General features: G+C 39.3%; 1 protein-coding gene across 9 annotated transcripts in view; it reads left to right on the forward strand.

The window, feature by feature from the left end:
* Positions 1-23,331, forward strand: part of map4l (microtubule associated protein 4 like) — a 160,775-nt gene that overhangs the window by 122,171 nt on the left and 15,273 nt on the right. For 4 of the 9 annotated variants that reach the window (XM_044218752.1, XM_044218754.1, XM_044218759.1 and 1 more), the window contains 7 exons: positions 1,620-1,981; positions 3,316-3,513; positions 5,851-5,959; positions 6,558-6,617; positions 7,565-7,818; positions 11,855-11,914; positions 19,542-19,634. In XM_044218752.1, coding sequence (XP_044074687.1) covers positions 1,620-1,981; positions 3,316-3,513; positions 5,851-5,959; positions 6,558-6,617; positions 7,565-7,818; positions 11,855-11,914; positions 19,542-19,634 — 1,136 coding nt within the window. Of the gene's footprint in view, positions 1-1,619; positions 1,982-3,315; positions 3,514-5,850; positions 5,960-6,557; positions 6,618-7,564; positions 7,819-11,854; positions 11,915-18,712; positions 18,807-18,930; positions 19,476-19,541; positions 19,635-20,344; positions 20,494-21,493; positions 21,689-21,787; positions 21,884-22,047; positions 23,102-23,331 lie in introns of those variants that run through there. The other 5 variants (XR_006380367.1, XM_044218757.1, XM_044218758.1 and 2 more) reach the window with 5 other exon arrangements.

Here is a 23,331-nt window from a genome sequence, read left to right on the forward strand (position 1 = left end):
AAGACTATTGTTCAGATGTAAGCCTGAATAATGAAGTGAAACAAGATCAGTCTGATTATTACACTGATGTTATACAGTATATTATATATACATAGACACAATCACATATGTGAGAATGTGCACAAATATATCCCGCACCAGCATTGTTATTGAGGGTCAAAGAATAGAGGGTGTCGTGTGTTCAACATTTTGTAAAGCCTTTTCAGGCCAATTTCTTTGTTGACCTAAGTTGATTTGTTACACCTGATACAACTTAATGGACAAAACACTACTAGATGTAATGAGGAAGAATATGCTAGGCAAATGTATTTGTTTGCCACCTTTCAACAACAAGGTAATTCCAAGTGCTTTACGTAAAAAAACATAAAAAGGCATTAAGAAAACACATCTATATATCAATGTATAGTTCAAAGTCTGAATTTACAGACAGTACACTAAGTATAAGAGAGAGAAAGGATAAAGAGGAATGATCAGGTTTATAAAAATGGTGACAAATCAGCATTATCACTAAGGCCAGGATATTCTGTGGAAATGTACACAATAGTCTGTTCACCTCCTCTATCAGGGTTGGATATGATCTCACTGATGTGGATTTTAAAGATACAGCATCATTGTGGGCACTTGCATAATGCAGAGCAATGGAATCACTGTGCTTGGCCTGTTTATCAATCAGACCCAGAATCATCCGCTGGTGTGACCTACATAAAGTCACCCACATGGACATTCAAATCTATAAATAACTGAAGTGCACTTGCAATTAGCAAATGATTTAATGTGATAGATTTTCTCACTGAAAACATTCTTATACATTAGAGCTACATCCACAGTGTTCACAGAAGTGTCACAGTGCCTCAGAAGTCAGGTACTTGACTGTATACAAGTTTGTGCTTTAATGGCTGCAGTGCTGATTACATGAACTTTTAACATTCAACAGCATGTAAGGAATTCAACATTCAACAGGCATTTTTTTGTTTAAAGGCCTAAAACTGCCTTTGTTTACGTTTTACCTGACAAGGACCTCTTGTGGCCATGCAAATAATGACTGTTGTCTCTCAGAAGAAAAGGTGGAAGTAGCAATTCTTTGTTATAATGCCAAAAAAACTCTTAAGGAAAGGTTCAGGGTGGATGGATGGTTCAACAAAGCTGTTGGCATCGCGTCTCCTACCAACATTCAAAGCTGGTTTCTTTTAACCATGACCACATATTTTCCAAACCTTAGCTATGTAGTGTTTGTGCCTAAACCTAACAAAACCTTAACCATAGCAGTTGCAGATTAGAAAAAAGTCAAATGAATCATTGCTCCAGATATGCCCCCAGAGTAATGTTAATCCGTTTTTAAATATTTGGACCCCTGTGAACTGACCTGTTAGAATAGCTTTTTTCATTATGGCTTATTTGCTTGAAATAACTTATTTTGAGGTAAAAGCCATTTTTATTAACAGATATGGTAAACATGCGCTCTACTTACCACTTGATCTATCAGATTTGATAACAAAAAAAAAAATGTGAGTCCATCTTTTTTCATCATAACACAACAGCTTCCAGTCCCTTCCAAAAATCCTGCTAGAGTTGTACTAAAATAAGCTTTTATGCTGACAATGACATTCTTTCTCTCACAGTGATATCTGACAACAAGGACAAGCAGGAAAAGACAGACCTCATGTCCAGCAAGACAGACAAGATCGACACCTTTGACAAGAAAGAGAAAAAAGAGCAGCAGAAGAAGGACAATGGCCCAGACAAGAACCAGAAGTTAGAGAAGGCCGTTAAAGATGAGGAAAAGATGGAGAAGGTGAATGTGGAGAAAAACAACAAGGCCATCGAGAAGGTGGACAAGCCGGAGAAGACCAACAAGAATGAGAAGAAGGAAGAGGAGAAGAAGCCGGCTGAGAAGAAGGAGGAGAAGGAAGTGAAAGGGACAGCCAAGTCTCCAACAGGCAACGGCAGCAAGACTCTGCCAAGCCCTGACAGCAAGAGCAAGGTGGGTCACACAACACACACACACACACACACACACACACACGCACACACACACGCACACACACATGCACACACACACACACACACACACACACACAGAATACCGCTGTCCACACACATTTCCTGCACACAGATTTAGTGTCCAGTGGTAATAGAAACAGCCCTGTCACTCAAAAGTCACAGCTTTGAACTCTGCCACAGCCACTATGTCTAACAATAGTTTGCTGAAGTGTCCTTGAGCAAGAAACTCAAACCCCTGCCTGTTCACGCACAAACACACATATGAATGCTCAGCCTGATTGCAGAAATTACACTGACATCATCCACTTCAGTCAGTGCACTGCTTCTGCTGCTTCCACCGGTCTCTTCTGTGTGTGTGTCTGTCTGTCTGTCTGTCTGTCTGTCTGTCTCTGTCCGATGTACAGTATGTCTGTCTCAAGGCCAGTTCACACCGGCATTTTAAATGGCAAGATTTTGCGGCAAAACTGATTTATTTCAATGGAATCGCCGCAATCAATTATTAGCTGTGTTGCACCATCCACATTTAGGGCTGCAACTAATGATTATTTTCATGAATCATCTCACGAATCATCCTCCAATTATTTTCTCGATTATAGTGAAAAATGTTCTTCACAGCTTTCCTAAATTCCTAAATAATGGAATTGTGTATAATCCTCAGAGCACAATGCCAGTGGGATGTAAACAGAACAGTACAGAGAAAACAGACAGAAGCTCAGGGAGCCGTTGTTGACTGACTTGTGCTAGCATGTTCCCACCTGGCTAGCGTGTAAGCAGTTAGCTTGCCAGCTACAGTAGTTCACCAACTAGCCCTGCTAGTTGTCACTACATCACCAAGCTTCCACCACCGCTTGTTTAGTGAAGGTGCACAGATTAGCTTTACTGTGCACCTTTCTGGGCCTTTAGCATGTGTTTAGAAGTACTAAATATTATGTCCATCATTGAGTCTCTGCAGATGTGTATTGTGTGTTTGTTGATTCTCAGTGTTTGTGTATAAATGTGTCCAATATCTGAGACCTGATTTCCATATCATATGCTACTTGTGGACTGCTGCTCATTCCATCAGATTTGAGGCTGATAATTTTATTATTTACTGCTCATGAGCGCTCTAAAGTGGCTATGAATTGCTAATTTAATTTTAGAATTTATTTTATAATTGTCATATGGTTGCTGGCTGTGCTGTTATATCATGTTGTCATTGCAATCAGTGATTTCATCTCTGTTTTTCTTTATTTATCGGAGCTCCTTTTTCTTTCTTTCCTGCCCTCCTCCCTTTTTTACTTTTATTGTGGCTTCTTTTAATTCCATTATCACCAGCCTAACGTGGGTTCAACTAAACCAAACTCAGCCAAATCCCGCCCATCCACCCTCTCAACCAATGGCGAGGCCACCTCGGCCAAACGCCCCTTCCCCACCACAGCCTCAACCAATAAAAAAAGCCCTGTACCCAAGGCAACCACACCCACCACCGTCAAGCGTTCGCCAACGGCAATTGGTTCCGCCAAGGGTGCCAAGGTGAGTATAATACTTTATAGTATAGGTCTCTCTCATTCTGCATTCTTGTCTGTACTGGTTTTCTCGTGAACTTGTAAAACATCATCAGTCACATCCCAGTTCACATTATGCATTTAGCTGAGTGCAAATGCCCTGAACTGTTCTTGCTCCACCTGTTTTATTGAAGATACTTTTGGAGCTGACTTCTGTGGACTTGGGTCAGACATGTATCCCAGCATATATTTCTGGTATTTCTGGTCATTTCTGGTTTTAAATCAAGCAGAGGCAATGCTCTAGGTTATGAGCTAAGATGATAAGTGTTTTAATTTTCATCTCGTTAACTGTTAGTCTGTCGCCCAATAATGTTTTTGTATTTTAATTAATGAATTAACAAAATATGTTGTCATTTTATTAAAATAATGCATACTTGAAAATTTGCTCAGATGTTTTTAGAGATGTGAGGATCGGCTAGCTGGGCTAGCTCGTCTTCCCCAGTGAGAAAAGTCTTGTCTCAGCAACTTTTTGGTAATTTACCGGTGGCACTGATGTCTCCATTTTAAACATATGATATAATAACTTTTGTAAGATAATTGTTGGTCACACAGTCTAAATCTAATATTTTCTAATGCTAAATGAGTTGTCTGAAGGTGAAGTTAAGTTATATTTTTTTATTGAACAGTTAAAAGTTGTACAATAGCACTCCCTCTATGGATGTTTGGCTCATTACATGAACATATTATGCTGCACTTACAAACAAAAAATAAATTAATTTTATGAATAAAAACAAACAGCAGTAGCAGTAGTGTATGGTATTACATTTTGTATATCGTAAGTCAAGATCTGTTGCATGCATCTCACAGTCAATGTGACAACAGCCTTCAAAGTATGTACAGGAAGTCAAAGAAATATTTACTTCCTGTTACATCCAAGCCCGATTTAATAAAATGTTATCAGACCAATCTATTCAGCTTGTACTCAATAATAAATGTTGTTTTAGTGATGCTCTTCTGTGTGACAGGGTAATCTATTAAAATGCTATATAAGCTATCTGTGATAATCATGACAGCCTTTATGGTTTAACCTCCATATCACTCAAATATTTTACATGAAAATGTTGATGGGCTAGAATTCTCATGTAAGGCAGCCATCATATCAGTTTGCTGTATATAAATCTGCCGCTCAGACTTGATTGCTGGGCCTGTCCTTCTCAAACAAAAAAAAATCAAAACACAACTCAATAGTCAAATACACGAGGAGAGGAAAACAGAAATACAAGACAATAATTTTCTTTATTGATCTGTCAAATATTCTGAACATCAGCCTAATATCTGTACAGATGTTATTTTAAGAATCCTCACATCCCATTTACCAAAAGTTTTGTGTATTGCTTGATACTTCTAGAATGAAATAATATGCCAGTAATATTCATATAGTAGACTAGAATTATCATTGATTGTATGCAGTCTGAGAACTATCTGTAATATAAGTTGAATGTATTAAGCCTGTCTGATAAAAGTCAACAGTCAACCACACAAAATGTATTCTTTAAACAAAACAAAACTTCAGACAAGTTGCAGACAAAATTAAATAAAAACCGATAATGAAAGGTTTGTATAAAACTTCATGTTGTTGATCCAACATCTAAACCAATCAGCTCTTAGTTCAAGGGAGAGCCAGGCGTTTCCCATCATGCCCTGAAGTTTTATAGTCGGTGGAGAGCAACTGCAGCATCTGGCTGTAAAAACCGCAGCTGCCTTGATCTTGTGTGTCAATCGCCGTTGAATGATTCTGCACAGGCCTGGCTCATCTCGAACAAGCCTATTATTTACAGTTGTTGAACAGTAATCACCAGAGCCTGGCTGAGCTGGCGATGTCAGCAGGATGTCAGTGTCCTCCTGTTGAACGTTGCCACTGATTTAGACTTGAAGATGTTTATATTTTTACATAAATCTACTGTGCCTACTGTGGCTTTAAAAAGCTTTTGTATGGGCATTGTCCTGTATGACCTCTGACGACCATCCCACTGTCCCAAATGTCATTACTGTAGTGACTGTATCTCGATTTACTTTTTAATTTTTTAAACTGACAATAAGACCTCAGTTCTCCTTCCTTCCTTCCTCCCCTACTGTTTGTCATAAGTCTGTCTTCACCTTCTTTCCTTTCTTTGCTTTCATTCTCTGCTTAAGTCGTGGTTGTATGATTGGCCTCATAAAACCGGAAAACAAGATAACGTAGCCTTTATGCACACAGCAACAGTACACACAAACCTGCTGTACGTGCAGACATACATATAAACTCTCATACTCACAAACTGTCAAAGAACACACCCCAACAGCTTATTTCTTCTCTGTTTTCCAGACTCCAGAAAATGGTACGGCTGAGAAATGCCCACCTGTGCCAAAGGCCACGCCTTGTGCAACTGCCAATAAGAACGGCTCATCTGCGACGGCTGCAAGTAAAACTGCTTGTACGTGCACACACACACACTTAGACAGATTTTACAGTATCATCATTTCTTTTATATCTACAGTGTCTGTCTGCCCTCTGTACCTGATTGTGTGATATGAACACTGTTGTCACAGACTAGGGCTGCCACTAATGACTATTTTTCTATCGACTAATCTATTGAGTATTTTACCGATTAATCGATTTATCTAAACAATTTATTTTCCTCCAAAAAATCAATTAGACCATTTAATTTGAGTTCATTTTATTTTGACAAACTGTATGTCATTGTATAATGCAGTACAAAACTTTAATATGTAAACAAAGGTTTACATATTAAAGTTCAAAACTGTAGGTTTAAACTGGCAACACTAACATGCACTGTCATCATGACGCAGCAATTACTTAGGTAGGTTTCGTGTACTTATTACTAAATAAAATTTTGCTCTTTATGGTCAACCCTGGTACTTGTCCATACACCAGCAGCTATGTGAGAACTACTTTGCGTCCTGACTCAAAGTTAAATAAACTACAGTGTGGCATGATTGTTGAGGTATTTGGTAAAGGCTACCAATGTGTCAAGTGTGTTTAAGCTTGTGTGCTATGTTTCCTGCTTACAGCGAACAAGAATAACAAGACTGAGAACAAGACAGGAGAGGCCAAGAAACCCAAGAGTACAGGTAACAAACTAAGAGAAAAGATGGACAGTCAAGAAAAAAAAGTTCAATGACAATACTTGTTTCAATATTGTTCTCATGGAACTCTAAATGTCACTAGAATAAAATAAAGGTTATGCGTTTTTATTAATCTGTTACATTGTTTTAACTCACACTACACGTGAGTCGTACTGTGTCCTTTCTGCCCGGCCAGAACCTACAACTTTTACGCTCACACTGTATGAATCAATTAACTGGCCACGACGTGGAACTCACACTAAATAACTCACACGTAAATAAAGTTTATTCAAACAAGATGACTGTGTCCTCAACAATGTTGACAAAAAGAGAGGAAGGCAGCTTTACTTTGTGCAATTCTACTATGAATGGAAAGTAAGAAGAAAAAAGAAAACTACAGAGCCGCATGTGTCTGGAAGATGCAGACAAGGTGGTCTGTCTAATCTGCAGCAAAATTCCGTTTCATATTACACTCGCTGACTAGCCTAGCTGAGCTGACTCCTAACTCCTCTTAAACAGTAAAGGTGCCATACAAGACAAGAACTTTCCACACTGGAGGAAATGTATGTCTTGCCATGAAAGATTTTTGCTGAATAACAGCAAAATTTAAAGACAAGAAGTTGTCTGTGTTGCAGAAGAAGCAGAAGACAAAGGTCAATCTATCGAAAAGAATTAAATTCCTTCTTAAGAGACTGATCAATTTAATGATCGAGTTATTAAATAATTTGGTTTATTTGTTTTCCCTGTTTCCAAGGTGGTGCCCCATTGAACAAGCGTAACTTAAAGATTTAATTTCGAAGTAGTTAATCTCCGACCTACACCATTATGCCATTATTACATTACAAGAATTTGTTTTGACTAGTGTTTACTTTTCAGTTTTTAGATTTCACAAAAATGGTCAATACTTTTACTACAGTTATTAATTCTGTTACTGTTTTTTCCTTATTCTGTAGCCCGTCCTCGCCCGACCTCCACCACCACTCCTGCTACTCCCGCTGCCTCCACTAACGGTGAAGCCTCCGCTCACCGCCGCCGGGTTATCACCAAACCCCCCGTGCCCAAGCAGACCCCACTGGAGAAGAAGCCGGCGGTGCCACGTGTTCCTCGAACCCCCCGGCCCATCAACACTCCAACACCTGACCTGAAGAATGTCCGGTCCAAGATTGGATCCATTGACAACATCAAGTACCAGCCTGGTGGAGGAAAGGTAGGAGAAACCAGACAGTACAAGAAAGGTCTATGAATAATTCAGGACAGTGATGTACCTGTCAAGATTCCTGAAATGCTGCAGAATGATTTTCTTGTAGGCCTATCAGCAAATTATTTGGCACTGGTTGGTTTATAATTCAAATAGCTGCTATGTGCTGTACATCATAACATGTTTTACTCAGAGGGCTTCCTCTGCACTGGGACCAGACTGGCTTTCAGAATAAATGCTAATCAATCTGTTCTTGAAAAGTTACCACTGTGTTGAATCTCAACTTGTTTAAGGAATATTAGCCTGCTAGTTTGCTAAAAAGTATTATAGCCAGTTTTTAATCCCTGTGCTGCTGCAGTGGGAAGTTAATCAAATCACCATTATATAATTACAACATTATCTGACAAAATAATCAGAAATACAGATTAATGACAGCAGCTGTACTACATGAATGATTATAATGCCATATAAATAAGTGATCACAGAGATGGGTAGAGGTGACAGAAAGAGGTCTTAACTGCCACACATGCCACAACCATGTCTGAGCAGGCTTACTATTGAAGAGCAAAGCAAAGTAAAAACAGAACAAAGCATTGTCATTAGTTTTCATGAGGAGGTGTCAGGGTTTTGTTTTGTTTTTGAGATTAATTGCAAAATCGATCCATTCTGTAGCCTCACATTCTAGCCTTTCAGACTTGTATTAGCATTAGCTTATCATCCTCCATTAAACTAGTCACTGTAAGGTAACATTAGTTCGCAAACCCTAATTAGCTTAGCGGTCAACACACCGTGAATTCTGCCAAGAAGATCCCTCTAAGCATCTATGCTGCTCTTTGCTGAAAGACAGTGAAAGGCAATATACCTACTGTATTCACTTTGTTTTCTGTGTAGTGATATGATTTTAGTGTGGCATAGAAAATTCATGCCATAATGAAACACATTTCATTAAGTTATTGAAAACAAAATGTTAAATAACTGTCCTTTTAACATTTTCATTTAATTATGACGTAGTAAAAGTGTAAATAAATTGGAAATACATATATGAATGTGTATTGTATTTCACTTTATTTGCATTTTGAATCCTCCATAGCTTGCATTACCATTCATCCATCCATCCATCCATTTTCTACCGCTTGGTCCCGTTAGGGGTCGCGGGTGACTGGAGCCTATCCCAGTGACTTTGGGCCTTAGGCAGGGTACACCCTGGACAGTGGCCAACTCGTCGCAGGGCTAACACAGACACAGACAAGGACAGACAACCATTCACTCTCACATTCATTCAATACGGGCAATTTAGAGTTATCAATTAACCTACACATGCATGTCTTTGGACGGTGGGAGGAAGCCGGAGAACCCGGAGAGAACCCACGGTAACACGGGGAGGACATGCAGACTCCACCCAGAGAGATTGTGTGATGTTGGTCTGGTCCGGGAATCGATCCCACGAACCCAAGATCTCCTTATTGGGAGGCAGGAGCTTTAGCCGCTCTGCCACCGTGCACCCCGCATTACCATTCAATTAAATTCAATACTTTATTGCCATGTCAACACAGTTGATAGGAATTTGCCTCAGTTGCAGCTCTTAAAAACAGACAAAAACATACACATATGTAGATAAAGTGTATAAATAAGAACAGCAAAAACAGTTATCGCATTTATACATTCAAACAGACAAACAAGGTCTAAATTGCTTTGTGCTGCTGCTACCTACCTACTTTAAAAGTGCTTGTTGGCTTAATGCTTGCTCTACTACTACAAGTGCTTGTGCATCAGAGGTCAAGTATCGAACAGCCTCAGGATATGTGCTGTTCCTAAGGCGAGATGTCCAGCACTTAAGACTCTGGAATCTCCTTCCAGAGGGAAGGGGTTCAAAGAGGGAGCTAGCAAGGTGAGTGGGGTCTGCGATCACCTTCTGCGCCTTGTGTCTGATTCGTGTGGTATACTGTATATAGAGGAGACAGAGGGAAGGTCACAACCAATGATCTTAGACACCATGCGTAACACTGTTTCTAACTATCCCCTCTCAAGGGCAGTTGTGTTGCCATACCACACTGTGACTGAGAAGGTAAGGATCCTCTCCACAGTAGCCCTGTAAAAGTGCATTGCCTTCCCAGTCAAACCAAACTTTTTAAGCTGGCACAGAAAGTGAAGCCTCTGGTGGGCCTTGTTAATTATGTAGCTGGTGTTGACCTCCCACTTCAGAGTGTGACATATGGTGGTGCCAAGGAATTTAAAAGTATCAACCCTCTCCACTATCTGGTCATTGATGACCAATGGAGGGAGGACCTCCTTACCCCTCTGCAAGTCAATAATCATTTCTTTTGTCTTAGCGATGTTTAAAACCAGGTTGTTTGCCTTACACCACTCCACTAGGGCCCTGTAGGCTGATTCATCACCGTTCGTTATCATGCCTGCCACTGTTTTGTCATTTGCATATTTAAAAATCTGCTCAGATTCAAAATGTGATACACAATCATTGGTATATAGTGAATACAGCAGAGATGAGAGAACACAACCCTGAGTGGCCCCAGTGTTGAGGGTCATAGGCCTAGAAAACATGTTACCTATCTTAACCACCTGCTTTGTATCTGACAAAATATTTAAAATCCAGTTGCATAGAGACTGATTAATTCCCAACACCTGAAGTTTATCAAATAGTTTAAGGGGCACGAGAGTGTTAAACACTGACCTAAAATCCATAAACAAAACCCTTGCATAAGTGGCAGGGGCCTCCAGGTACTACAGGATACTGTGCAGGCACAGAGAAACAGCATCCTTTACAGACCTGTTACCCCCGATAGGCAGTAGGTGATTTGAGGATGCCATCCCCCTTGTTAGCAAACTGACCAAAATCTGTCCCCCTTGTTAACCTGCTCAAAAGATGCTCTGTGCTTTGTCTCGTAGTGGCGCTTCACATTGTCAGAACATATGAGACATACTGGTTTAGAACTGCCCGTGTGAAGATTGAACATGTAAGAGTTTGTCCATTCTTGATTAAAAGCTCTGTTTACGCTGTCTATTTTTCTATTTTTAGAGCATGCCATGTGAAATTATTTCTCTGATTTGTCTCGTCTCTACTCTCCCTGTGTGCGTGTGTGTGTGTGTACCTCACTCACTGACTCGACACATGGGCCACTAAACCAGTACCATAAAGGCTGGAAAAGCTGCTCCGGTTAAAATTTTATAATAATCAACAAGTTATCTATGTTCTACAGCAGACGAGGGGAAAGGCGAAAGAGAAAGTGCAGCAGCAGCATGACAGAGGCTGTCAGAAATTAACAGAGCTTGGACCAAAAGTGCCTTTGAATGCTCATAATTTATTTATTTATTTTTGCTGTTCTCACTTGTTATTTTTTCAAATAAAATTGGGCCATCCCCCCTGTTAAAAATTAACAAATTGCCTGCTGCCGATAGGCAAACTGAAACATGTCCTACTGAACATTGGATAAATGCTTACAGCTCACCTTCATAACAAAAATCATATTGTGGTCTGACTGTCCAAGGTGGGCTCGACCCACAGCATGGAACACCTGAGGGATAGTGCTATAACACTGATCAAGCGTTTTCTTACCTCTGGTGGCAACATGTATCTGTTGTTTAAACCTGGGCAATAACTTTCTCAAGTTGACATGCTAGCTGCTGGGCCACCAGCGAGGCTTCAGCCTGTGGGGGAATAGTAACAGCTACCAGGATGACTGAGGCGAATTCCCTCGGTAGGTAGAAGGGTCTGTTTCTGATGGTAAGAGTCTCTAGCTCTGTCGAGCATGACCGATAAAGCGTTTTAGTGTCGGTGCATCATTTTTCGTTCACATAGAAGCAGAATCCATCTGATACAGTACAACTGATTGGCAGTTGCTTCCCTTTTGATTGGCTATAATGACCCATACACTCATCTGATTGGTCCAGCTACTAACCCACATATTCAGCTCCCCTCCATTTAATCAGTTTCTATGTCCCCACCCCTCCACCTGCTCTTCGACCCTGTTGTGTTGTGGCGTGTGGTTGGTTGGAGGTTGTATTGACTAGGGGGTGCTTGTCTCCCCAGGTCTCCTCCACCCCGAGCAACAAGGCATCCGACCCCTCCACCCCTGCCGCCAAGACCAGAGTGAGTCCCTATCATCTACACACTCACACCTCACACAAAAGTGCATTGTCCCACCCTACCCTCTCTCTGCATTCACCATATACACCGGCCATTGTACATCCACCCAGGACACACCACACCCTTACTGTTTACCTGTTAACAATACATGAAGAAATAAGTAAATATCAGTCTGCACTGCAGTTTGCACTTCAAAACATCCATGTGGCAATATTATAAAGTCAAATTGGAGTGCTGTCCTAGTCTTTCTTTTTTATTATTAACTACATTAAGTATCCAGCACCCAGTCTTCAAGGTCTAATTGTGAGTTTTTATTTGTTTAATGAAACCATAGCGCAATTTTGGCAAGCCCAACTGTTGTCTTATATTAATTGTTGACTTAATGACTATGACAGGCCTAATTAATTCTAGCCAGCACTTTAATTAAAATTGATGATTAAAGATGATAAAAGCATGTCGATATGATCTGTGTCTGTCCGCTACATAAAATCAGCAGTAGCCTACTGTTTTCAGTGTAAATGCTTGCTTAATACGCAATGTTTTACCATTTTAATTAAGTTTAAATAATCATAATAATTAAACTGTGCTGACTGCATGTTTACACTACAATATTTGTTATCAGCCAGGCTCTTCATTTTGACATTGTTTTGTAATGCTGGATGAGACATTTGGCATTTTTAATAGTCAGTTATTATGTAGGCCTATTCTGCAGGTCTACACCACGTGTTACCACATGTTAGATTCTGTCATGTACTTTATAGCCTATATGAAGTTAGTTCATGGACACCTATTAAGTTAAATCCAGGACAGAAGATTCAAAATGTCTTTTGGTCCAGTACTAGGCTTAGGTATAATTTATGTCTGTGAAATAATCTCAAAATGTTCAATTTGACCAATTAGCACTCTTTCTTTTTCAAAATGCATATAACAATCCTAGAAAGAATTGAAAAGATGCACACATGCTGCAAGGACTTCCACTGCCTGTTCTGTAGCTCAATGTTGTTCCACCCAACAAAGTTGAGCAAGGTCAGAACCCATTTAGAGAGCCATTTCAACTGTGCACGTCTCCATGAAGGTTATTGTTTATTGTTTAAAAAAAAAAAATATATATATACAGTGGTGTGCAAAAGTGTTTGCCCCCTTCCTGATTGCTTGTTTTTTTGCATGTTTGTCCAAATTAAATGTTGCAGATCATCAAACAAATTTAAATATTAGTCAAAGATAACACAAGTAAATACACAATGCAGTTTTTAAATGAAAGTTGTTATTATTAAGGGAAAACAAAATCTAACCTACATGACCCTGTGTGAAAAAGTGATTTAGCCCCCTAAACCTAATAACTGGTTGGGCCACCCTTGCAACTGCAATCAAGCGTTTGCGATAACTTGCAATGAGTTTACAGCGCTGTGGAGGAATTTTGGCTCACTCATCTTTGCAGAATTGTTGTAATTCAGCCACATTGCAGGGTTTTCGAGCATGAACTGCCTTTTTAAGGTCATGCCACAGCATCTCAATAGGATTCAGGTCAGGACTTTGACTACGCCACTCCAAAGTCTGTCAGCCTCACTAGAATGCTGTATCAAATTCACATTTGAATCCATGTAAGGTTCAGCTATTATGCAACAGATGTTGAATAAACATTCACAAACAGTTTGCTCAACTTATCTCCACTAGGCCACTCCAAGGTCTTCATTTTGTTCTTCTTCAGCCATTCAGAGACCCCACAACAACATCCAAAGATCTGCAGGCCTCACTTGCCTCAGTTAAGGTCAGTGTTCATGACTCCACCATAAGAAAGAGACTGGGCAAAAATGGCCTGCATGGCAGAGTTCCAAGACAAAAACCACTGCTGAGCAAAAAGAACATTAAGGCTCGTCTCATTTTTGCCAGAACACATCTTGATGATCCCCAAGACTTTTGGGAAAATACTCTGTGGACTGATGAGACAAAAGTTTAACTTTTTGGAAGGTGTGTGTCCCATTACATCTGGCATAAAAGTAACACCACATTTCAGAAAGAGAACATCATACCAACAGTAAAATATGGTGGTGGTAGTGTGATGGTCTGGAGCTGTTTTGCTGCTTCAGGACCTGGAAGACTTGCTGTGATAAATGAAACCATGAATTCTGTGCCATTTGTTTGTGGCCTCAAGCTGAAGCAAACTTGGGTTCTGCAGCAGGACAATGATCCAAAACACACCAGCACGTCCACCTCTGAATGGCTGTAGAAGAACAAAATGAAGACTTTGGAGTGGCCTAGTCAAGTTATCGCAAACGCTTGATTGGAGTTGTTGCAGCTAAGGGTGGCCCAACCAGTTATTAGGTTTAGGGGACAATCACTATTTCACACAGGACCATGTAGGTTTGGATTTTGTTTTCCCTTAATAATAACAACCTTCATTTAAACACTGCATTTTGTGTTTACTTGTGTTATCTTTGACTAATATTTAAATTAGTTTGATGATCTGCAACATTTAATTTTGACAAACAAGCAAAAAAATAAGAAATCAGGAAGGGGGCAAACACTTTTGCACACCACTGTATATATATCCTTGTGTCTTGCCTCTCTCCAACCTTTCAAATATCTAGTTGACTGCAAAGGCCATAGCATATGATTCCATCTTTATTTTACCCGATAATGAGCTAATTATGCTAATTACACAAATTGCCCAACATGCAACTCTTAACAACCAAGTTGAATTGCAAGACAGAAAGTAATATTTGGGTGGAATAAACCTTTTATATAGAACCTTTAATACAAGTCTTTAGAAAGAAACTAGTATTTGGGTGGAATACTGCCTTGGTTGCACTTTTGCAGTCATCCAATTTGCAAGGTGGCACTGTACTAGGATCCTAGAAATGCAGTCCTAGGACTGTGGTTCTGAAACTGCAGCCTCCTCTATTGGAGGAACATAGTATTGGAGTCAGTCGCTTTAATTGTATCACCATCTTGGAGTCTGGTATTTAGCTCTTATAATACATTCAAGGACAAAAGCAAGAAAACACAAATGTGTCTTCTAGATAGGTACCATGTGCTTACTCTGTTTTCATCTTGTGCTAAAAAACATTCAAATGTTAATATGTCAGTTACACAGCAACATCTACTGTAGCTAAAGTTAGCTGCTAGTCTTAGTATTCTTTGAAAACACTTAAGTTCCCTTTTTGTATGGAACCCAGTCTGTATTTAAATGTTTGGGAGCTGACCATGGCAGTTAAATGAAAAAAGTACATGCACTTTACTGGTTACTCAGGGTTCTTCAAATACAAATACTAATACAAAAATGAATGTGGAAACAAACCAGCAAAGACTTAATAGCAGCAGTGTCATGAGGTGTAGCTAAGTGGTTCTGTGAACTCCTAATACCGCACTGCTTTTACTGCATCTGTGGTACCCAGAGAAAAAAGCACAAACAGACACTCAGTTTAACCTAGCAGCAGCACTTCTAGCTTGCAAACCCATTCTATCATACCCAATGAGCAGTTTTTGTGGATCATGTCCTTGTCGCTGCCCTAGTGACTACCTATGGAATTAGGTCACCTGGAACAAAAAGGGAAAAGCACTGAAAAAAAAGAAATATTGTACATATAGTTAAAAATTAAGTTTTGCTACTACAGTATAAACTCAAACTGGTGTGTTTTTACAGCTTTGCCCTGCCTCTATTGTGCTTGCAAAGTGACCCTTGTATATTCTGCAGCAGGTTTTGTATCAGTCAATCTAAACTCCACGATTTCTTCTCGTTTTCATTTCCATAACAGCTTAATATTTACATGCGCTGAGCTTCATATACTGTTCATTATATCATACTACAACCTTTTTCTTATTTCACCAATATCAACATCTACACCTCTATATATCCACACTTTCCAAAGGACACCCCATCGTTGACTGATGACCCATTTTGCACCAAGATGTTACTCCTTGTACAAAATAAAATTGATTGAGGTGTCATCTATGTTCCTATGTTCTCCTTGGCTTGACTACCATTGAATTTTGGTTTAGTGCAACTAAAGACCACTCCCATTGATGTCACTGTATAACACACAAATGACCCCTATATGCCTTTTATAGTAGTCTATGTGCTCTTGCGCCCACCACTGTAAATCCCCACCATTAAGTCATGACTGCTGTCATACATCTTGAAATTTGAAACATTGTGGTTTGCACTGGCTGTGTTTGGCTCTGTGGCTTGTTGGTCTGTGCTTCCATGTAACAAATAATACATAAATGCCTTTGGTGAAAGTGTTAATCAACAAACAACAAAAGAACAGCTTTTTCTGGGTTCATTCACTTCTTATGTTGCAGATTTGTCCACTGCGCCCAGTACAAGTACATTGCTAGGATGACAGTGCTGCAGTATGTACAGATCAGTGGTTACAGACAGTGTGCACACAGCTGCACAGACAGATGTGCAGAGAACAAGAGTGCACCAGGCACATAGGCATAAAAGGCATCCTGAGAAGGAACTAACCAGTGAAATGATCGTGTGTAGTCTTTGGCTAGAAACTTTCAATCTTGTGGCACTCCATGAAATACACTTTTTCCTGGTTTAGTTTAAATTGGGTTTCATTTTGTTCTTTTTCTTCACATCTAATCATATAGGGAAACATTTTAAGCATCCTGCAGTGTGTCCCTTTAGCTTGCTAGCATTAGAACCATTCCTCACAGAAATTAAGGAGATTTGATGAACCACAAAGTTGCAGCTACTACAGGTGTACTGAAATCAATTAGGATGTTCACAACATGCTATTAGAAAGAGAAAATAGAGAGGCTATTGCTCTATGTGTGTGCATGTGTGTGTGCTCACGCGCTAAGCGTATGTGTGCTAACTGCTCAGTGAGTCATCCTTTGCTGGTGCCACCTGCGTCATCATGCCATTTTCATCCCGGAGAAAGAGACTAAGACAGAGACAGTGGGAATGGAGGAAGGCGTCTCACGTCTGCCGCAGGGCTTTTTACAATACAACCACAGAAGCAATGAAACTGACATAACACGATGGGAAGAGTTACGTCATGTAGGTGGGGCGGTAGGGGGTGGCATGGGTGGGTGGGTAACAAATGTGAGCTTGGTTGATTAAAGCAATACATCAAGTTCCTGCGAAAATGAACAGTTCAAATAAAAAATATAGAGATTAAAATCATCCATTTGTCCCTGGTGGGTCAATAGTTTCAATGCTGCTTGCTGACTTTTCATTTTGCATTACGTTAAGTTGCAGTAAGCAACTACCATTATCTCAAAAGTGAGATAATGCTAGTAGTAAGTGAGTATTTTGACTATTTTCCCAGCAAGTAAAACTTGACTTATGACTGATGGGACACAGTAGTAGTTGAATATGTTGTTCACCTGAAATACCATAGTTAAAAAAAAAACATTTTGACTGTTATTCTTTAAATAATATCAGTATTGTACTATCACTCCACATAGTGTATGCCAGGTTTTGTTTTGGGTTTTTTTGTGTGTCTTTTTTTCTAGTCTTTTTATTTTTAAAAATGCTGTGGTCTAACAGACTTTAAAGCAATAGTTCAACATTTTTAAACTAATTCACTAGCTGAGACTTAGATGAAACTATTTGTTGGCGAAACACAAAAAGCTACTTTGCCTGGTTGCTGTTTTTGCTTCAGAGACACTTGCCTCTTAGCAGTGACAGAGATGTGGACATGGATCTAGATACAGATATACAACTTTCTCAATATTCTCGAAAAACTTGTATCTAAACAACTTCTTTCTGCTGTGGAAAACAATAATACCTTTTGAAAAGTTCCTGTCTGGCTTTCATCAGCACCACAGCACTGAGACAGCCCTTCTCAAAGTCACTAATGGCCTTTTAATGAATGCCGAAGCAGGCATGTGCTTAATTCTTGTGCTGCTGGCCTTAAGTGTTGCCTTTGACACACTGGGTGTGTGGCATATCTGGCACTGTACTAGACTGGTTATCATCATATTTGTCCAATAGGAAATTCTGTGTCACCATTAATAACTACATGTCATACTTTTCCCATATCAAGTACAGTGTACCTCAAGGTTCAATTCTGGGTCCAATACATTTCTCCTTATACATGCTTCCCTTGAGTGATGTCATCCGCAGACATGGTATTTCTTTTCATTTTTATGCGGATGACACAATTGTACCTCCCTGTCAAGCCCACTGATCATAGTATGCTGAGTTCTCTGCAGGATTGCCTGTCTGACATAAAAAAAATTTAATGTTGATACATTTTCTACAACTCAACTCAAATAAAACTGAAATCCTTGTGATTGGGCCACAACATATCACTAAACAAATACTGCAATCTACTGGCTACCTGTCACAACATATCAAACCTGTCTTCTTTTAAGTCTCTTCAGAAAGCATATCTTACCTGAGCTGTCTGTTGATTTTATTGTTTTTATGTATTTTATTGATTTTACATTTTAGCGTTCACTGTGGTATTTTATTTATCTCTTTGTGAAGCATTTTGTACTTTGTTTTGATAAGTGCTCTATAAATAAAGTTTTATTATTTATTATCATTATAACTTACTGGTTCATGCTTCAGATCTCCTACTGTGAAAACCAACAGACACCAATTCACATTTGTCTCCTGTACAATGGCACTGCTGAACTTCAAGTTATTTTAATACTATTGGTCACTTAATTTGTACTTTTTGTATTTATTGTATGTACAGTGTCCCTTTTAAACCTGAGATGACGTTATTTATTCATTCATTGATTAATGTTGTGTTTATCCTTTTCCTCACTTTTCTGGCTCTTTTTGGTGTTTTTGTGATATAACCCTTGCTGCAAAATTATTTACCCTGCTTGTAGACAAAGTTGAAAGTCGAAAAATCAAAGAGATGGCATTCAACACATGCCACATGAACGATTTTGGGATTTTGGTCATCACTTAATATTTAGGTTGACCAATGGGCCAAACTCCAAATATCTGAGTTTTGTTTTAAGAAAATCCAATTAGTTATTTTTCTTAGAACTGTGGAAATGGCTGCAGGTCAGAACAACAGGCTGATTTATGTTTTTTTTTTTAGAATGGACCACTTGAACTACCTAGGAAGGAACATCTTTTGTCTCCCACATCTTGCTTCTCTGCTTAGAACAGCATGTGTTAACACACAATCACTGACTGTCCTGTGTAATATTCTGTTGCATGTGCTCTATCGCCTCTTCCAGTGTTTGTCTGTGCTTGATCAGTTTTAGTTAATGCTGCTTATGGAAGCACTTGTTATTCAGTCAGTATCCTCACCCTTTGGTACTCTACAGCATTAATTTTTGTAAGAATTCACAAACATTTCCCATAAGAATCTGTCCGATTAGCTGCACCCTCATTTTGAACAAAAATTATTTTGTTGCATAATATCCCAAAACATTTTTACAGTGCCATGTTCTGATTACGTTTTCACATAATGCAACCAATCACTGAACTCATGTGTAGGAGGAATCATTTGATTTGAATGACAGAATCTCTTCCATACTTACAGAGCAAGGCTCCTCTGTTTCCTGTTAATTCAAGCTGCCAGCTGATCTGCTCTTCTCTGCTGCCCTTGTCTGTCTGCCTGTCATACCTTTCTTTTCTTTTCTTTCTTTCTTTCTTTCTTTCTTTCTTTCTTGCTTGTCTGTGTGTCTGCCTGCCTTTCTTTAGGTTCAGATAGTGCACAAAAAGCTGGACTTCAGCCATGTCACATCCCGCTGTGGCTCCAAGGACAATATCAAACATGTCCCTGGAGGTGGCAATGTAAGTACTGCTGGAGCTGGGGGCAGTCTCTGGTTAGGGTGGATGCATATCACATTTTCTGCTAATTTTGCTAATTTGGCTGTCTTGTTCAAAATCGTGATCAACTGAGAATCTCCTTTTTATCCCAGCCACAAAAAGACCTAATTTGTCTCAAAGGGATAGAAGAGGAATTTGTGTTCTTGGTATGTAAATTTGGTTCACCATGGCTGGATGCATATTACTGTATATCTCTTACACCTGATTGGACTGTATTTACGCAGAAGCAGACATAACTCTTAAGCCATCATCACAATGATACAGTATGACCCTTTTTTGAAAAAGGCTAAATCAAACCACCATTCTACAGACTTTATCCTTGTTCAAGCAATCAAGATCTGATACTTACTGATTGGTAAGAAATCAAATCAGTCTGGCTTAGAATCAGTATACTGTATCCATAAATCTTGTGTTATACCTGATAGAACTGCTGCACACAGATTTAAGAATCCATTAGGGCTAGAAGCAATTGTATGAGGGTACTTTTGTATCTTCATTATGCAATCAAAAAATAGATTTGAGAGCAAAACTATCAACACTGCAATCAAATTTTTTGCAAGTAAAATTAATTTGTGATTTAAAATGTATTAATGCGAAAGTTTTGCTTTTGAAACCAAAAGTTTTGCTTTTGAAACCGAAAGCTTTGCATTTGAAACGAAAAGCTTTGCTTGCAGTTAGCTGACTCTTGTGGGCGGGACTTACGCTGAAAGATGTAAGTCCCGTCCCTATTGGCCAGCCTCGAACAGAATCACAGCTTGGCAACATCCACTGTTAGCAGACAGCAGACGGAGTTCCATGGAGAAGATAGAAAATCAGTGCACAGGTATGTTTACACATAACTTCCGTCTTCATGATAGCAAGAATGTCATGTTTGAACTGGTGCACGTCGACTGCTTTTATTAAACGATCTGTGATATTGTAATGGGCTAAAAAAATACATATTTTGTCAGCCTATAGCTGCTTGCTTAGCTCACAAAGCTAGTCACTAACGTTACTGTTACGTGCCCAGGCTGCCTATTAGCCTGCATGACGTTGTGCATATAGCTACTAGTTAATAGGACTCTTTAGGTTCAACGATCTAACGTTAGTTAATTCTATATTTGTGACGTGCTGTGTTATTTTATCAGCCTGTAGCCAGTTTAACATTAGTTAATGTTAGTCACTTCCTTGTCTTAGGTGTCACGCTAGCTGAGCTGTCTGGGTTCTATCCATCTGTTTTTATGCGCAATTCGATTTTAATAATAGCGGCAGACCTGTGATCTGTCAAATCTGCGTGGAGCAATGAGGAGACTGTAGCCTTTCTCACATTAGTACATGAAACAAACAGAAATGTCACATTTCCATCGTGTTTTCTACATTGTTTTTTTTTTCACCGTTTGAAGTTTGATTTAATTACGTCATCTTGTTGCGCCCTCTTATATGGAAAATTGGCGCCACCTACTGCGTACCTCGATACACCAACTCCTAATAATCACATTAAGATAGTGGATGGAAACAAAGCATTCATTGGCATTTTCTTTTGCCGATTTTCGGCCCGCCAACCGAAATTACCTCTGGGAATATGGCTTCATAAGTATAGGAATGTGTAGTGACACGGTATTATTGATGTTACTGGTGAGAGATAAAATATTACTTGTTGTCCAGTATTGTCCTGCAGTATTGTACATTTGTTTGTGCATGACCGGAATCAATTGTTAATAACATTTATGCTTTGCTCTGTATGATGACATTACAATGTTATGCACCTTAATATAAGCACATTATAATTTTAAAAATCGAAGAAATTTCTTGTAGTCAAATCAAGTTTTTTGTCTTTACTGTAGTTGTCTTCCAAGCTGGCACAGAGCCTATTCAATTGAATGGATCATCATGCACATGTGCAGCAGGCAAAGTTCTATACATCCATCTTGCGGCCATGCTGTTTCAGAGTGCCCATTACAGCATGATGCAGGTGAAGGCGGTACCACCAACTATGGCCTGCACAAGCACTACAAACATGGCATCGGCCACAGATACAGGTAACTTTGTGCAACATTGTGTAAAACCCTATGTCAATAACTGATATATTAAAGCAAGACATTACTACTATTATGGCTGTTTGTTTGGATCCTTCTCAGGGGATCTGTGCAGAGCCTATTCAGGACTTGGTGTGAAGAAACCAAAGCCATCTGCCAGGAGCGTATGTAAATCAACGCTCTATCAAGCATAAACAGGTAATGGTCATTATTAATGTACTGTCATACTGTTGGCTGTGTATTCATGATCATATTGTTCTATGTTACCAATTTGAACTTGCAAGAGAAGTGCGGAAGGACGATGAATTTAATGCCTGTACTTTTTAACATTTATGGAGGTTTTTATGCTTAATTTGTTTCAGGATCCCTCCTGACCCATCAGTATTATCCCTTGGGGAAGAAGAAAAAAGCCTCAGACCCCAACTGCTAATATACTCTGTGCTGCATGGCTTGTCTGAGCTTTTACTGGTGTACTCCAGGTTTTGACCTGTGCTGCGAAGTTCACCACTGGTCATGTCAAACACCCAGATGCCCCAGCATTCCCCAAACTTCTTGTTGATGGTGCCATATTTTCCACTGCCGTACACTTTGTCCCAAACTTCCATAAGTTCTTCAATTTGGAGAGCCTAAATGCCACACAGGAGATTGCAGCTATTATAGAGGAGGGCACGCGAGTGCAGTCTCAGTGTCCATTATGGAAAGAAATGTGCCAGCCCAGAGTAACAGCCAATAGGTTCTATGAGGTTTACCATGTGCGAGGGAGTACAGCAAACTAGCGCAATGAAAAGGGGCCATGATTGTGAACCTCAGGTGCTTGAACAATACTCAAAACTTTTCAATGTAAATGTCTCACCCTTTGTCATACATCCTGATGCACCTTGGTGCCAGCCCAGATGCAAAGGTTTATGACCCTAATTTATCTCCTAGTTTTGGGCTTGCAGAATTTTAATGCCCAGACATCTTTAATATTTCTGAGGCAGGGGATGTTAAATGTGTGAATGGCCAGGCAAAACTGAAAAGAAATCATACATTTTACTGGCAGGTTCAAGGTCAATTGGCAATAACTGGATTGAGCTTGTGCGATTTCTTTACTGACACAGAGGAGGACATATCAGTTGAAATAGTCTGGAGGAATGATGAAAAGATAACAGATGAAAGAAAAGGTGGACCTTTATTTTTTTGGTACATATATGGATGTGTATCTCCAGACAGCTAAATGGTAATTGTAACACCAGTAACTCTTGTCTCCTATACTTGTCAGATATCCTACCTGTATCTATATGTGTCAATATTTATAAATGTAATAAATTCCAAGAGACATGTTTTGGGATTTTACGTATTTTAGTAAATGGATAATTGACATTGAAACTGGTCTTGTTAAACAATGTAGAAACACATTAAAACTATTTTAGTTCACATGAGTGGCAAGTTCTGTATATACACTATTGTATAGTTACTGTATTGTATTTGTATTACTGCAGAACTACATAAAATACAGTTGTAAACAAATGGGTTAAATGCTCTTGGCCTAATGAGCATTAAGCTTACTGTAGTTACATTTTTAATGTAGTTCATCAATGTGGAGCCAATTTTAGACTTTGTATACCACGGTGTAGATTAGTAGCACAGTACTGCATCATATCATA

The sequence above is a fragment of the Siniperca chuatsi genome, linkage group LG13, assembly GCF_020085105.1.
Source record: "Siniperca chuatsi isolate FFG_IHB_CAS linkage group LG13, ASM2008510v1, whole genome shotgun sequence".
Classification (NCBI taxonomy): domain Eukaryota; kingdom Metazoa; phylum Chordata; class Actinopteri; order Centrarchiformes; family Sinipercidae; genus Siniperca; species Siniperca chuatsi.